This window comes from Caretta caretta, chromosome 7, assembly GCF_965140235.1.
Source record: "Caretta caretta isolate rCarCar2 chromosome 7, rCarCar1.hap1, whole genome shotgun sequence".
In the NCBI taxonomy this organism is placed as follows: Eukaryota; Metazoa; Chordata; order Testudines; family Cheloniidae; genus Caretta; species Caretta caretta.
Window position 1 is genome coordinate 38,553,277 of NC_134212.1, and position 17,693 is coordinate 38,570,969.

At 43.2% G+C, this 17,693-nt stretch overlaps 1 protein-coding gene across 4 annotated transcripts in view; it reads right to left on the minus strand.

The window, feature by feature from the left end:
* Nucleotides 1–13,779, minus strand: part of SYN2 (synapsin II) — a 418,695-nt gene extending 404,916 nt beyond the window's left edge. The window contains exon 1 of one of the 4 annotated variants that reach the window (XM_048857162.2): nt 12,897–13,779. In XM_048857162.2, the coding sequence (XP_048713119.1) occupies nt 12,897–13,258 (362 nt within the window). In that variant the 5' untranslated portion in view covers nt 13,259–13,779. Of the gene's footprint in view, nt 1–12,230; nt 12,299–12,373; nt 12,397–12,896 lie in introns of those variants that run through there. The other 3 variants (XM_048857163.2, XM_048857165.2, XM_048857164.2) reach the window with 3 other exon arrangements.
* Between the last annotated feature and the right edge of the window lie 3,914 nt (nt 13,780–17,693).

Genomic DNA, 17,693 nt, shown 5'->3' on the forward strand with positions numbered 1-17,693 from the left:
GAGATGCAGTAGAAGGAAGGCTATATGAAAATTGCAGGAAACAATGAAATTAGATAGTTTTTAAAATATGTGATATTGTATTTGATATTAAGCATAATGTTCTTCTTTTATAAGAATTAACAAACTAACAAAATCATCTATAGAATTCTGAGACCATAATTAGAATTTGGAAAAAAAATGTGAAGAGGAAAAAATCCACAAAGGTTTTAAACATAATAAATGTAACTTTACCTAAGGACTGAAAACCCCTTTTCTAAAGGTTCACTCTCTCTGTAGATGACACACAGCAAAGCACTTAACTCAGAATGAGACAATTCTTTTGAAAGACCAAGCTCTGAACTATACCTTAAGGACACAAATAGCTCACATCCTTCTTAAGGGACACTTTTTCCTCATTTCCCAGTAAATCTTTCAGTCCAGTTGAATCTCCTCCTATCCCTCCCCAAAAATACTTTCTCCAAACCAAGCAACTAAAAATAAGCTTTCCAAGATTCGACTGGGGAGAGCTATGGGGAAACTGAAAGGTAAGGGTAGAGATTTGATTGAGAATCTGTGAAGAGAAAATAGCTAATTAAGGAGCCTGGGCAGTGGTACTGCAACAATTTCTATAATGGGGGCAGGGGTGCCAAACGCCATTGAACAAAACTGTAAACCCTGTACATGATGGAAACTACTTCAAGCCAAGGGGTGCTGCCACACCCCTAGCATCCCTAGTTCCAGCACCCCTGGGCCTAGGGAGAGCAGAGGATATATCAAATTGAGGGCAAATGGATAAAACTAGAGGCCTAAAGATGAACTGGGAGTGCTGCTGGACAAAAAGATGGATTGAGGAAGGAGAGGCCTATGGGTAAATTGTTGGGGGAAGAGGATGGGTTGATGGTACTGAGGACAGTTAGAGACTTGGTTGCAGAGAGAGATTTGACAGGGCTAGGTCAGGAAGCAAATGAAAAAACTGAGAAGCCAAGTGAGAAAAGACCATGGAGGACAATGGACAAAATATGAAGAAAAAGTAGGTCCAACAAAACAAAACATGGGAGATAAACGGGGGATAGAGCAAGAAGAGTAGAACAGGGGACAATGAACAGAGAACAGAAGACAAACCAAGAGATTAGATAAAATGGAAGATGTGAGGAGGGAGAGCTGCAGAGAGGCAAGGGTAGTAATGCAACGAGTGAAATGGAAGGAGGAAATAGCAGGGAGGGATTTAAGGGGAAGCATGGGAAGTGGGGAAAATGGTGTGTGACCAAAACAGATCGGGGGGGGGGGGTGGAGAAGAAAGAGAAGCACAGTAAAGATGGAGGAAGAACAAAAATGAAAGGGATACAATGAGGTCTAAAATTTTGTTTCTATTCTTTGTCAACGTTTGCTGAAAAAGTATATAATAAAGATTAAATGTGGACAGAGGAAGGGATCTTTTGGACATCTGATTTCAGTAGGGAGGTGTGCACAGAAGTCTAGTGTACCTGCAGTCAGTGTAGAGAGGAAGCATGCATTTCTTAAAAAAAACAAACAAAAACAAAAAAACAACTCGGTATACAGCAGAACCTCAGATTTATGAACTGACCAGTCAAATACACACACCTCATTTGGAACGGGAAGTACACAATCAGGCAGCAGCAGAGAAAAAAAAATTAAAAAGCAAATACAGTACAGTAGTGTGCTAAACATTAACTACTAAAAAAATAAAGGGAAAGCAGCATTTTTCTTCTGCATGGTAAAGTTTCAAAATTATATTAAGTCAATATTCAGCACACTATTACTGAAAAATTGCTTATGTTCTTATTTTTGCCATATAATTATAAAATAAATCAACTGTAATATAAATATTGTACTTACATTTCAGTGTATAGTATATAATACAATATAAACAAGTCACTGCATGAAATTTTAGTTTGTATCGACTTCACCAGTGCTTTTTCTGTAGCCCGTTGTAAAATGAGGCAAATACATAGATGAGTTCATGTGCCTCCTGGAAGACCTTTGTGTACGCCCAGAGATATATGTAACCCTGGTTGAGAACCACTGTCCTAGGCCTTTCTGGAGACAAATACATTTATCGGGGAGGTTCACATCATCACCATCATCAAGATGTATTCTAAGCATGACAAAATAGCTACAAAATTTCCAAGCTTCCAATGACAGGTTTCAGAGTTAGTATCATACGCACTAGTCTATCTGAAAAGCTCTACATTTTGTAGTATTTTTAATTCCACACATGGTGGGTATTTGGAGCATAAATGCCCCTCCCCCATGAAAAGCAGTCTACTGTTTTTAGAAGTGTGTATCTAGTAGAAATGAAAATCTGTGTAAAATATTCTTTTTTGCTGTTTATTTTAATAACATCAAAGATTTGTAACATGACAGAAGTCTGGATAAATATAAGATCCCTTGAGGGATTATATTTTGGTTATTTTTAATTGCCAGATAATTTGTCAGATTGGGCACCACATCAGGTGGTCACCCCAGTGTCCAAAATTGAAACACTAAAAAGGTAATGAGGGTAAAAGGCTTGCAGGCTTCTTCACACAGGCATCGACTATTACACAGTCAAAGAAACAGTGTGCTCTTGCACACAAGTAGTGACCAGTTTGGAGACAATTCAGAAAGAGAACACAAAACATTTAGTCTATAATCTGGGCCTTTCATCCCCCTCAGAGTGGTCTCTCCCTCATGAGTGTACACATAATTTGGAATAGGCCCTTCCTTCTTTCAGTGATCCCAAATTTCTATGTCTGGGTGCAGGTTACTTTCAGCCTGTGAAGAGATGCGTTCCCTCTCCATTTGTGGCAGCCTCTGCTATGTGTGCCTCTTCCCTTCCATTTCCTTGTGTTTTGATTGCAGCTGGAGAGCCCCTATGCAGGTTTGAGAGCCGGTGTTGTGAGGCAGGGCTGATTAATTCTCTGAACCCCTGCGTTGGCATCAGGTTTTATAAACCCCATTATGCCACTGCAGTATATTAGGAACATGGTTCCCAGGGATGTTACTCAAACTAATGGAGGGCAGTTACACCAGCAATCAATGGTGATGGATAGTTGTGCCAAAGCATTTGAATTAGGACATCCCTCCAGGATTGATCCTATTACCCACAGGGTGGATTTGATTTAAATCAAATTGTTTTAGAACTTTATTTAAATCACTAGTCAGGAAGACTCAATTTAATCATGGATTTCTACATAAAAGTGCATTGTTGTTGGCTGTTACCAACCTGAAGATCCTGCATGTTCAGACATGTTCTTTTCATCATCTTCAACGCAGCTTCCTCCTGTTGACTTCAGTGGAACTATTCACATGAGTAAATGTGACAGGGCCTTCTTGGTTCCTGCCTCTACTCCAGCTCACGAACTTCTCAAAGACCCTTGTACTGGTCAAACACCTTGTGCAGTTTGTTTACAATGTGGGTTCCCACCACCTTCATATTATATAGAGCTCTGCTCCAAGCGTCCAAGGGAGTCCTAAGCTCCTGTAACAAACAGGGAAGGGCAATCTCTCCCATCTCCCATCCCTCCCCCGCCCGCCTTCGCCCTTTCTACTTCCTTCCTGTGCCTCTTTGTAGCCTCTGCCTAATGCAGTGGTTCCCAAACTTTAACAACCTTGAACCCCTTTCACTAAAATGTCAAGTCTCGCGAACCCCCTCCTAAAACTGAATATTTCCAGGGATTCTCTCCTTTATCTGAGTATAAATTATAAAAGCAGTGATCTTGGAAATATAAAATTTGTTTTTATGACACGCTTATTACACACTATTATTATTATTAATCATTACAGTATTTTTTACATTATGAAAACAGCAACACTCTTCCAAGATCTCACTTTCACAGCTTGTATCACTTTGAATAAGCCTTTTATAAGACAAGGCTCCTATGTTTCATCAAGAAGTATCAGATGTGAAACAGCATGAAGGTATTTAAGAAGCTAACTCAAAGTGTTCCTCCTACACAAGCACTCAGGTCTTGAGCAGTCCAGGCAAACAACGCACATTACAACAAAGCTTAAACTTGTTCTTCAAAATAATTTTTAAAACAATATTAGCTGCCTATTTAATTTTAAAAACAGCAAAAAATATCTACCTCCCTTTCCATTTCTTATAAGGAGTCTTGAAGTTTAAATCTTCTCGGTGTGATGGATATGCTTGCTTTGATCTGCTTAGCTCTTGGAAGTCCAGGGGCTCCGGGCTGCTAGCCCCGTTCTGCCTGGGGTCCGGAGGGACAGTTCTGTCCGCCACTAGGGAAATTTCGCCCAAGAATCCCCTGTAACATTTCGTGACCCCAGTTTGGGAAACACTGGCCTAATGGCTTAATTAACCTTCCAGCTCTCCTCCGCCCACAAATTAGGCACAGCTCTGTTTAACCAGCTCCATTCTACATTGTGTGACTGGAGCTGCTGTGATCAGAGTGCTAGCTCAGTCACAGTAAGCTTTAGGGAAACAGGATGGGAGAAGTAATATCTTTTATTGGATGGCCCAGCAAAAGTTATTACCTCACCCGCCTTGTCTCTCTAATATTCTGGGACTGACACGGCTAACTACACTGCCTACGTGAGTAAGTCTTGGCACAATTAGGCCCTTACTCTTTTCAGTATCTGCAATACAATATTTTAAAATTCTAAATGTATCTGACACTAATCTGTAACTTCAAGAACTGCAATATCCATTGCACCCACTATGAACTTCTCAGTTACACGTTAACTGAACCCTCTTTCAGAAGGTGTTATTTGGTCTTCCTTAGCAATACATAGGTTGGGGAGGGGATGTAGAGTTCTCTATATCTTGTTGGAAAGTAAATCTGAGAGAAAGGAGGGTACTTACTGCAAGGATATTTTGTAGGATGGTCCGTAGCTCTAAGGTCTAGCATGTATATAAAACTAGCTGTATTGATTTTGGAAATGAATATAAGAAGAAGCCTTCTAACCATCAATCTACATTTTTGAGACCAGAGTAGAAGGAAATAATTGCATAGTCCCCTACCTTCAAACAGGAGAATGTTTGTTAATATAAAGCTGCTGTGCCCTTTGTGACAGAGTCTCCCATCTCAAAGATCACAAGTGAGGTGGCTTAGACTTAACTAACCAGTCTGTAGATGGACAACACATTCCCTGCATCCCTCTGATATCTGATTAGAGTGAGAGGGTACATGCTATGATATTTTTCTTAAAGTTTTATTACAGATGATAGTCTACTCCTGCTGCAGATGAGCTTGATAAGAAGCTTCATTTGTATACTGAACAACATGGGTAATCAGGGTGGATAAAAATCAATTATTTTTTTTAAAATTTTAAACATCGGATTTTTATTTAAATCTGATTTTTGATAAAATGCTTTTTGAGGAAAAAACCTATCTAAAGATCATTTTAATTAAGATACACTATAGCTCAAGGATATCTCATCATGAAATAGGAATTATAAATTCTAATTCCATAGTATGAGACAGTATATTCGTGTAATGTTTAAGAAAAGTTTTGTAAATGAGTTCCAATAGTTCATGGATTAGGGACCCAATCTTATGCGGTTCCAGGGGCTTCTGTATAGACTATTTAAATTAATCTTTCTATCTACCCAATGGGATTCAGTGCTCAGTCTAGAAGATACCATCAGAGAGGCTTAGTTTCGCAGTTCTCAAACTGTGGATTTGTGCGTCCAGAGATAACATGCTTGTTAACAGCAAAAATGTTTCTAAATAAATGAATAAATAATATATAGAGGTGAGAAATAACAGACCTCAACCCTATTGTCCCTCTGCAAATTTGTGTACATAGAATCAATCCCTTACCTCTCTCTAAAAGTGCAAAGTTTCAAAAAGTTCAATGAACAGAAGATCGTTGGGGGCGGAATAGATCTGGACAAGGAAAAGAAATCTGGAGATAAATGTGAGAAGGGAGGGACAGGCAGTAGAAACAAAAGTGAAACTGTTTGAGCAGCATATTCCAGAAGTCTTGAGGTCTTTCAGAGTGTAGCCTTCATTGATTTGAGGTCTACCATACGATTCTCTCACAGAAGGGAAAACCTATAATGGCAGCAGGCTGTAAAAGAGACCCAGTTTGGGAATATTTTAATGAAGTTCCTCTACCTGTGGGTAAGACATGGCAAACAGTGCAACAAAGAAATGCAAGGCCTGGTTTTCCGAATGAAACAACATCATGAGAAGTGTTCCTCTGGGATCACTGCAGGAGGCTCTCTCTCCCGTTATAGCTTCATTTTGCAGTCCTCTTCTAGCTCTGCCCTCACTGAAACTCCCTGTGACACTTTATAGCCCACACGCAGCCCCACTCCCTTAACTGGCTCAACTGGGAGCACCTGCTCTGGCTGGACCTATTTTCATTCTGGGGGCCAGCCATCCTGTGATACTGTGGCTTCCATTATTCTGTTCTCTCCTGGTTTTCCCCTTACCTGCATAATCACTCCTTCGATGTGTCTTTTGGACCATCCTTCTCATCCTCCCACCCCTCTGTGGGAGTTTCACAGAGCTCCTTGGCCCTTTCCCTTCTCCCTCTACACCTCATCTGAGTAATCTGATCCACAAACACAAATGCATTTGTCATCTCCACACGGATGATACACATATCTACCTCTCTACTCCAGACCTGTCTCCTGGCCAAACTAAACTTGGCCTTTCTCTCTGACATCTCCTCCTGGATGGCTAGCCATCAGCTCAAGCTTAACATGGCTGAAACAGAGTTCTTAATCTTCCTCCACAAGCCCTCCACACTATTTCCTTTCTTGGTCACTGGGGAGTATCACCACCCTGACTGACAATCAGGCCCATAACTTGGGAGTCTTTTTTGATTCTGGCCTCTCTGTAGGTCAGGGATCTCAAACACAAATCACCACAGGGGCCACATGAGGACTAGTACTTTGGCCTCAGGGCCAGATCACTAACATCTTTTCATAAAAAGATACAACCACCCCCCCCCGCAACTCTACCTCCAGCCCCGCCCCCACTCCACCCCTTCTATGAGGCCCCACCTCTTCCCCACCCCAACTCCACCCCCTCCCTGCCCCTATTCCAAACCCTTCCCCAAATCCCTGCCCCGGCCCCGTCTCTTCTCCGCCTCCTCCCCTGAGTGTGCCACGTCCCCACTCCTCCCCCTCCCCCTCCCTCCCGGAAAGTCCTAAGCGCCGCCAAACAGCTGTTTGGCGGTGGGAAGCACTGGGAGGTAGGCAGAGTCAGCATGCTCAGGCGAAGGGGGGAGGGGTGAAGTCGGCACCTATGTTGGCAGTACTCCAAGCATCGAGCAGGATTCAGCTAGGGCATCAGATGGGTCATGCATGCCCCTAGAGAGCATCAGAAGACAGCTGTAATGTAAGTGCAGAGGGGCACAGGAAATAGGGCACAGGGCACAGGAAATAGCTCACCCACAGGCCGCATGTTTGAGACCCCTGCTCTAGGTCCTCACATCCAAGCTATGTCTAAGTCTTGCAGATTCTTACTGCACAACATGTCTGAGATACGGCCTTTCCTACCCATACACATAGTTAGAAATCACATCTCTATTATTGCAACATCCTTTTCTCTAGCCTTGACAAATGTAATCTTGCCCCACTCATATCCATTCAGAATGTTGCTGCAAAGACAAGGTTCCTAGCCTGTTACTTTCGATCCTTCCACTGGGTCCCCATTCTCTATCACACCAAAGGTAAGCTCCTTGTCTTCACTTTCAAGGCCCTTCACAGCATACCTCCCACCACCTAAAATCTAGCATTCATTACTGAAATGTCTACTCCCAACTCCCGTCAGACCATGAGGCCAGCCTCCGTTGCCCACCTGTTAAATTTTCAAACAAGCACCTTTGTGCTTTCTCTCATGCTGACCCTCATGCTTGGGAGGAGCTTCCTGAAAACATTTGCAAAGCCATATCATTGTTCTCCTTCAAATCCCTCCTTAGAACTCCCCTTTGCCATGATATCTAAAAAAACTTGACAACTATTATGCTACTGATGTGCTGAGACCACTGCCTACCTACTGACCAATACTGTTTCACTGTTTCCTTATACCCCATCAGTCTGTCTGCCTGCATCTGTCTGTTGTCTTGTCTTATACTTAGACTGTACACTCTTTGGGGCAGGAGACATCTTTTTTGTTCTGTTTTTGTACAGTTCCTAGCACAATGGGATCCTGGTTCATGACTGGGACTTCTAGACACTAATACATATAAATCAGTCAGTCAGTCAAAAACCCAACACACGAACACATGACCTAGAGTTGCAGAACCAGATGCTGCACTGAACAGATCAGTAGTACCTCTTACTAACAAGACAGTTAAAGCCAAAAGAAAGTTAAAAGTCTATTATCTTCACCACTTCACCTCATAGACAATGAAAATATACTGCTCAATTTAATTTCTTTCGTAGGGAGTCACATTCTGTTTCTTGTGCACTCTGCTCTTTGTGTTTACAACATGATGAGGAATGATTTGCTTTTAAATGACTATTCATTAATCTTATAAAAAGAAAATCTCCTGTTCATGGAGAAATCCTCCTATCCATCCTAAAACCCTTTGAAAAATAAATATATTTTGGGTCTAAAACAAGGTGAATGTATCACTAATGCAGTGAACACAAGTGCTACATGATGCTCTGAAAAGGTACTGACACAAAACAAAATTTGTGCCTTTTAAACAAAAAACCCACAAAGCTTTGGATGCTTTCATCCGATTCTTCGTATAGCTTCACCTGTGCTGCCAGTCATCCTTGTTTTGAAGTTTTCATGCAGAAAACCAGGCAGCAGACAATTAGGAAGTTTTCAGCACTCTACCTGCTTGCCAGAGAATAAACAAAAGCTCCTAACAAAAACCAAAACACATTTAAATGTAAAAATATACTCCGAACATAAGAACAGCCATACTGGGTCAGACCAAAAGGTCCATCTAGCCCAGTGTCTGGTCTTCCGACAGAAGCCAATGCCAGATGCCCCAGAGAGAAGGAATAGAGCAGGTAATCATCAAGTGATCCATCCCCTCTTGCCCATTCTCAGCTTCTGGCAAACGGAGGCTAGGACACTAACCCTGCCCATCCTGGCTAATAGCTATTGATGAACCGATCCTCCATGAATTTATCTAGTTCTTTTTTAAACCCTATTATAGTCTTGGCCTTCACAACATCCCCTGGCAAAGAGTTCCACAGGTTGACTGTGTGTTGCGTGAAGAAATACTGCCTTTTGTTTTAAACCTGCTGCCTCTTAATTTCATTTGGTGACCCCTAATTCTTGTGTTATGAGAAGGAGTAAATAACACATCCTTATTTACTTTTTCCACACCAGTCAGAATACAAAATAAGAGATGTTTTTAAGGTGCAGAGCTTTCTTGTTCAAATATTTCCAGTGACTTCCTTTTCTGCTTAGCCACCATGTTGGCAGTACTCCAAGCATCGAGCAGGATTCAGCTAGGGCATCAGATGGGTCATGCATGCCCCTAGAGAGCATCAGAAGACAGCTGTAATGTAAGTGCAGAGGGGCATTGCTTCCATGTACGTTGCCCAAACTGGTCAGTCTCTACGCAAAAGAATAAATGGACACAAATCAGATGGCAAGAATTATAACACTCAAAAACCAGTCGGAGAACACTTCAACCTCCCTGGACATTCAGTTACAGACCTAAAAGTCACAATTATTCAACAAAAAAACTTCAAAAACAGACTCCAATGAGAAACAACAGAACTGCAATTAATCTGCAAACTGGACACCATTAAATTAGGCTTGAATAAAGACTGGGAGTGCATGACTCATTACACTAACTAAAAACTATTTCCCCATGCTAATTTACCCCCTACTATTACTCACGCCGTCTTGTCAACTGTTGGAAATGGGCCATCCTGATTATCACTACAAAAGTTTTTTTCTCCTGCTGATAATAGCCCACCTTAATCGATTGGTCTCATTAAAAGTTGGTATGGCAACCCCTATTTTTTCACGTGCTCTGTATACATCTTCCTACTGTATTTTCCACTGCATGCATCTGATGAAGTGGGCTTTAGCCCATGGAAGCTTATGCTCAAATAAATCTGTTAGTCTCTAAGGTGCCACAAGTACGCCTCGTTCTTTCTGCTAATACAGACTAACACGGCTACCACTCTGAAACCTGCTTCTTTCATAATTTTTCTCATAAATTTCACCTTTTATGAGGTTCTTATACCTTCCTCTGCAGCATCTGGTTCTGGCCATTGTGCCAGATCTAATCCACTCTGGCATTTCCTATGTTTCTATAAAGGCTGTAACCCAAATACAATTACGCACATTCAAGCTGTAAAATAAGGACAGTGTAACTCAACATGTTAAAAGCAGCTTTCCAAGCTGTTTTCTCATATTAAACTAACCTGTATTTATATACAAGCCTAAAACCCAAACAACTCAATTTATTTCTCAAATAGCTACTTGTCTGTCTCAGAACATAATCTTTTTCCTGTGTCATTTGACAGTAGTTCTATATACCTCATTTTTTCAAACTGCATGTCTTTGCATCATGCAGCACAGGGTCTAGCTAACAGATCATGATTATGGAACAGAATAGCATGCATTAATTCATCTATTACAAGAGCAAGTTGAAATATTTTTAAATATTTATTCAGGTTAGCATTCATCATGTATATCCTGTTTTTCTTCCTGCTAGTCAAATTATATGGCAGTTCAACAAATATCTACAAGGATTTCAATCATTTTAAAAGGTACAAAGCCACTAATACTTATTTACTTTTGAAATCTATTTACATTTAGGCAGTTTTTTAAAAAGGTTGTAATTACAAAATGGCTATTTCTTGGGGGGCGGGGGGAGAACAGGAGGAGAAGCTAGGCCAAATAAAATTTAAAAAACCACCACCAAACTGACTCTAAACTGTTCTTTTCAGAAGTCCCATGTATTGTTTCCATAGAAAGACAGAGTAAAACAAACAGGCATGAACAGAAATATGTATACTTTTGAACACATCTGCTCTCCTAACAGGCATGCACAAGCAGTCGTACCCAACATACATTTACAAAACAGAGTTTATCAGCACTACCAAGTCTTGGTAAAGACAGATTCAGTTAACTGTTATTGCACTATAAACCTGCTGAAATTACAGTGCCCGTACACTAACCTGGACAACCTCATCATTACAAATACACAGGCTGATGCTGATAGGTATGGAAAGGCCTCACAAGGGACTGACTTTACTGGTCAAGCAATTTAGGGATATTTGATTTTGAAATTGGGATTTGTACACTGTGGAAATACTTTATTTTTCTTTAAACGTGTTAAAAAGAAAAAGGATCCCCTATTTATAACTTCAGACTATAAAACAATGAGTTGTGTCCCTGGAAGGTTAAGTATCTGCTCTGATTGGTCATACTGGTTTTCTTCTACCCAACACATAAAACCATTTTTTGCCTAACATTTAAAGCATCATAATTCAATTTTCTTTGTCACAGTTTTAGGATGTTGTTTTTCTTTCTCTATTCTTAATGCATTTGTTTTTTAAATTTGATTTCAAATATTGTATCAAGATAGGATTTTTATTTACTATTCAACCATTAAGCTACTTGTGGTTTTTCCTCCATTTAAACATACAACATCTTGTAAAATGGTTTTGAAATATGCTCCTGAGTGTACATAAAAATGTTGTTTGATTAACAATAAACATATACTTAGACTCCATTAATAAAACAATTCTACACATTATAAAAAAACTTACCTTATTGATTTTAGCCTGCATTATTAATAAGCAGTGTTCAGAAACTGTATATTGTCATTATGATGCTGACTGCAATACAACACATCATGTCTGTACACATTACAGGAGGAAAGTTAATAAACAGAATGAACACATGGCCTGTCTGCATGATACATCATGGCAGGTATCATCCTCATGTATGGTGTTCTGATGTGAATTAGTGATAAAGAGTTCTCATAGATTTATAAACACCAGTACTTGGTACTAATTAGACACAAGCATAAATAATAGGTCAGCATATCAATTCATCAATCTTAATTTTTTATTAAGATTAAACTAGAAGAAAAACAGCCTGACACAACAAGAAGAACTAAAAAGTTAACTCTTAAACTCGAATTATGTAATTCTACAGTGATGGGCAAAATGTTTAGGCTGGCTATTGGTATTCTTATTAATCAATAAACAAGCCATACCAATTTTAGACACTGCGACATAATTGCGAAGACCTGCCTGAAAGCAAGTCCACTCATACATATAAATGTGTGCACTTGCATATTCATACTACAGTCACATACAAATCAGACATATATCCTACCTGTGTAGAATATTCCCACGTTTACACAAGATGAAAATAACTTTTGATCTCATTAGACTATCAAGTATATTCTTCCCTAGGAGGGTAAATATATTCCATGGAGTACATTTCTAAAAAAACTGCTTTAATTCCCTTTTATGTACCTTGGCATTTGTTGGCTTTTGGTTCATCTTCCAAAACTACAACTGATTTTTCTACAGACACCAACCAATCTGACTGCTTTAAAAAGGGGGAGCGGGGGTTCAGAACAGAAATGAAATAGTTGTATCCCTCACCGGCTAGCTCCAAAGCTAACCATCATCTCATGCTCAGTGTCCATGCAAACTGACCATCTGCAACTGTAGGAACACTGGTTCTGACACTATCTTCTTACCCCAAAGCGGGTGAGTTTCAGGCACTTCTGTAATACTGCGTGAGCCAGCCCTGGAAAGCAGGGTGCTTCCCACCCCACCCAAAGGGGAGCCCTCACCACTGAAGTAAACAGGCATTCCCAGGCACCAGAGCCACCCAACACCTGGTCATTAAAAGCGGGGAAAGAAAAAAGAGGAAAGCTGTTTATAGACATCAACACCGTGAGAGAGGGGAGGCTGGGGTGGGGGGTCTTTACAGTGGGGGGAGGGGGCAGGATGGGGGAACGTGTGCGGAGGCTCAAAGGGGGGCACCTACCAGTCCGTATGCGGCTCATCAATGACCAGCAGCAGCTTGAACTTTTTGGCCGCAGCTGAGGAAGCGGCGGACGCCGCGTCCACCAAGCCGGCCGAGGCTGCCGTCTGCTTCACGGCGTTAGAGAGGGAGCTGAAGAAGCTGCTGCCCGCCGACTGCTGCGGCTGCTGCTGGGGTGGTGCCGACTGCGGCGGCTGCCTGCGCTCCAAGGCCGGGGAGGCGGCGGCGGGAGCCGCCGAGGAGGCAGAGGGAGGCGGCGGCGGCGGCTGCTGGGGCTCTGGCCGCTGCAGGTCGGTCATGTAGCCATTGGGCAGGTTGGCGATGAAGCTGCTGTCCGAGAGCCTGCGCCGCAGAAAGTTCATCATCTGGCCGGGATGCGGGGGAGCTGCTGGCGAGAATGCGGCGAGGAGGAGAGGGGCGGCGCGCTGCAGCGGGCTCCGCTCCTGCCCGGGCGCTGCGCTGTGCAGGCGGGCTCGCACGCAGGCTGCAGCCCCAATGAGGGGAGGCTCTGCCTTCCCGAGAACAGCGGGCCGGCGGCGGCTGCTTCCCTCCCCCTGCTCCCTCCAGTCTCTAGGTAGCAGCCGCCCAAGGCTGGTCTGCGGTGAGCGCACCGCGGGCCAGAGGCAGGGCTGGGCTAACGCCTTGCCGGGCCCCCGCCTCACAGCGCCGGAGGGGCCCCAGGAGCGCTCCCAGGGGGGCCTGGCTCAGGGCGGGTTTCTCCGGGGCGGGCTCTGCCCCGCACCGCCCCCTGCGCTGCTCTAGAGGGCTTCACAGCCGCAGTGCCCAGCCCTTGGCCCCCAGAGCCCACCGCTCCTCCGGGGCAGAGAGAGACCTGGGCTGGGGGCAGCCCCGCCCCGGCACCGAACCGTTCCTCGGGGCTCTTCCCTGCCAACACACACCCCCAGGGGGAGGGGAGATAGCCCCGCCCCCGGGGAACACAGCGCTGCACAGGGGGGCCACTACTCTGCCAGGGGGGCTCGGCTGCACAGGGCCAACACCTCCCTCCTGAGCCCAGGGCTGCACAGGAGGCTTGGGGAGCCAGAGAAAATGTGAAACTGAGGCCTGTCCACCCTTGCAGAAAGATTACCAGGAGGGGAGGCCCAGGGAGACAAGATTGGAGAGAGCCATACACCTGCACCCCCGCAGCAGCAGCTTCTCTGGTATAGGGCTGGGCCTGGCTCCCCACTCTGGACATTGTAACCTTGTGTGGGGGTGGCAGTGCAATTCAGGTTTGGCCCAGTGGCCCCTCGATTACGACAAGGGCTGCCAGGCCAAACCTGAGTGGCGCTAAGACCTTGCATGCCTCATTGCAGTGCCACTCAGTTTGGTCCCTCTGTGGGCAGCCCTGAATGGGGCTAAGTCCCACAGATGTAACCCACGCTATGGGCAATGCATAGAGTGGCTATGGTAGTGTGGGTGCAGCCAGACCTCTCTCAGAATCCCACCTTGATCGACTGTTCTTTATCTGTGGGGCAGTGGGGGTGTCATGCTTTCTGCCATGGGTGACTTGGCTGAAGGGGAGCTAGACCTGGAAAGCACTTCTCCATCAGTTTGGAAATTTGTTAATTATATTTCACTGAGCACCTCCCCTAAGTTCCTAAGTCAGTCCCTACCTCCAGCAATTTACTACCTAAATAAATATCAACATGTTTATGCTAAACTAGCAAACTAAATTAGAAGTAGCATTTGAACCATCCCAGTAAATTGGCCACTTTATTCAGTAATCCAGTATTCCAAACATACACTGTACTAGTTACCTGGAACTGCTGATGTTACTTCTTTAATAAAACTTTTTAAACATTAGAGAACTAAAACTGTTTCATGTCAATTTGTGATTATGAATGGAGCCTGACTTACAGCCTGAGTACTGGATCTCTGTTTATCATAATAAGTAACACAGAACAGGCAACAGCAGCTCAAGCTTCCTCAAAGTGCACCTGAGCTTTCATAACATGCCCGTCTCTGTATTATCTGAGCAGCAGCCACTCTCATCCTAAGGCTGGAGAGCGGGAAGAACAACTGGGGCCATAGTTCTGGCCCAAGATCACTCCAGCCAAAGGAAGTAACATCTTGCTTAAGCGGTCTACACTATACACAAGCAGCAGTAGCAATGTCAGACTCCGAGCAGCAAAACCAGCTGGCTGCTCGGTGTCCCACCTCAAGCACCACTAAACAGTCTTAACTCTGCCCCACAGGGACACCAACACATATACAAACCTAATGTGTCTTTAAAAATCAGTTTCTTCTAAGCAGAGACCATAATGCAATAATGCCTTAATCATAAAATCAGTGTATATCAGGGTTGGCAACCTATGACACGTCTCCCAAAGGCAGGGCCGCCCAGAGGGGGGGGCAAGTGGGGCAAGTTGTCCCGGGCCCTGCAGGGGCCCCATGAGAGTTTTCGGCAGCACTTAAGCGGCAGGGAGTCCTTCAGTGCTGCCAAACACACCCAGAGTGAAGGACCCGCCACCGCTCTTCTGCTCTGGGTCTTCGGCGGCAATTCAGCCGCGGGGGTCCTTCCTCTCCATGTCTTCGGCAAAGCGCCCCAAAGACCCGGAGCAGAAGGACCCCCGCCGCCAAAGACTCCAGGCCGCCTGAATCCTCTGGGCAGCGCTGGCCAAAGGTGGCATGCAAGCTGATTTTCAGTGGCACTCACACTGCCTGGGTCCTGACCACCGGTCCCGGGGGCTCCGCTGCTGGCCTGGGGTACCAGCCGCCGGCCCCCTGCTAGCTGGGGTTCCATCTGTTGACCATGCTCAGCCCTCTGCCGGCCCCGGGTCCTGGCCACCAGTCCGGGGGGCTCTGCTGCCAGCCTGGAGTCCCAGCCGCCAGCCTGGGGCTCTGCAGCCACCCCCAGCTGTGGCCCACTGGCCCCAGCCTGGGGCAGTGAGGAGTGCAGACAGGGGCAAGAGGGGGCACAGCTCAGCACCCCCACCTTAAAAATTGTTCCAGCGCTACTGCACTGGGATATTTTTAAGTCCTGATTTTCTGCTTACATCACTATCACGCCACGTGGAACAGCGCACTGCATTTGACGTTGAGATTAGAATGTACATGCAAGAACTGGAATCAGAATTTTCTGACAGATTTCAAAATTTCCAGCAATTTGGCCCAATGCTTTCTTTTCTAATTAAACCTGAAAAGTTCAACAAAAGCGACTTGGATTTATCTGTATTTCAGTGGATGGGTGTTGAAGATTTCGAAATGCAGCTCATTCAGTTAAAAAACTCAGAATTGTGGGCATCAAAGCTTGGAGATCTGTGGAGTGCACTTGAAGCTACTGAGAGAGATCATGGGGCCTCTATTCTGAACTGCTGGACGTCCCTGCCAGTGAAATTTAACTGTTTGAAGAAAATTGCATTTGCAATGCTTTCAGCATTTGGATCCACATACCTGTGTGAACAGATATTTTCACACATGAAATCTGTCCTCTGTCCCTCTTGGAGCCAGTTAACAACTGATCACTCAGAAGCCTGTGTGCAGCTTAAAGTATCCAAATATGTGCCAGACATTGGAAAACTCAGCAAGGAAAAGCAAGGGCAAGGATCACACTAAACTGATAAGATCTGCATTTAAATTTCATTTTAAATGAAGCTTCTTAAACATTTTAAAAACCTTATTTACTTTACATACAACAATAGTTTAGTTATATATTATAGACTTATAGAAAGAGACCTTCTAAATATGTTAAAATATATTATTGGCACGCGAAACCTTAAATTAGAGTAAATAAATGAAGACTTGGCACACCACTTCTGAAAGGTTGCTGGCCCCTGGTGTATATGGTCACTAAAGGGTAGAGTTAAGGTTATTTGGCTGCCATAACTGCACATTTCCATACCTTAACAAGTTTGGATTTCCTTAAAACTTTAACTCTGAACTTCCTAGTTTTGTAAAGCTTTGTTCTGGGATAATTACAAAAGCTCTGAAACACATTTGCCATACTCCCAACCTTAAATCCATCTTAATGTAGTTTTTGTCTGGGATGTATATAAGTACATAAGGATGTACACTGCTATTAAAATTACAGATACTATATTGTATGGTACAGCTGTTTAAAGGTTACATACGGTAAACACTTGATAAATGTTGCTTGCTTTCATATTAGGGGTTTGATAAAGTGCTCCAAATATTTACACTTTTTTACAGTATGCCTGGATACATTTGTGGACTGATTACAGTATATTGTGTAGGATACATAATGAATCACTCCATTTATATATATTCATTTAATACATAATAATAAAAATAGAGAAAACTAAATTAATGCCAAAGGTATTTTTAAGTATGTGACTATATTTTAAACACATCCTAAAGAGAAGAAGAAATTGATTGACATAGGTATGACTTATTCTGCAGAACCACATATTAGGAATGCATTTGTTAATTTCTTGCATTTGGAGCATAGGAAGCTTAAACAAGAGAAAAATAACTATGAGACTAAACAACCAGCTACAATGTCTCTGTCACTGACTGCACCAATCAATGGCTGGCAATCCTGTGGGATATTTGGAACTATTGTTACTTCAAGGGAAATTTAGGACTAATAGAATCTAGCCATGAACTGTCATCAAAATAATGAAGAGTTATTAGTGCTATAGATATATTTTATATCCCTATCAATAGGAATATTAAAGTAATTTTATCTATGAATAAACAGAAGCACACAGATTAAATGATTTATATTAGTTCAGATACTGCATGTCACTGGTAGTCAGAACTGAAATGCCAGGACCCCATTATCCCAACAAGTGCACAGGTGCAAATCCCACTCACTTAAATGGGAGTTACACATACACA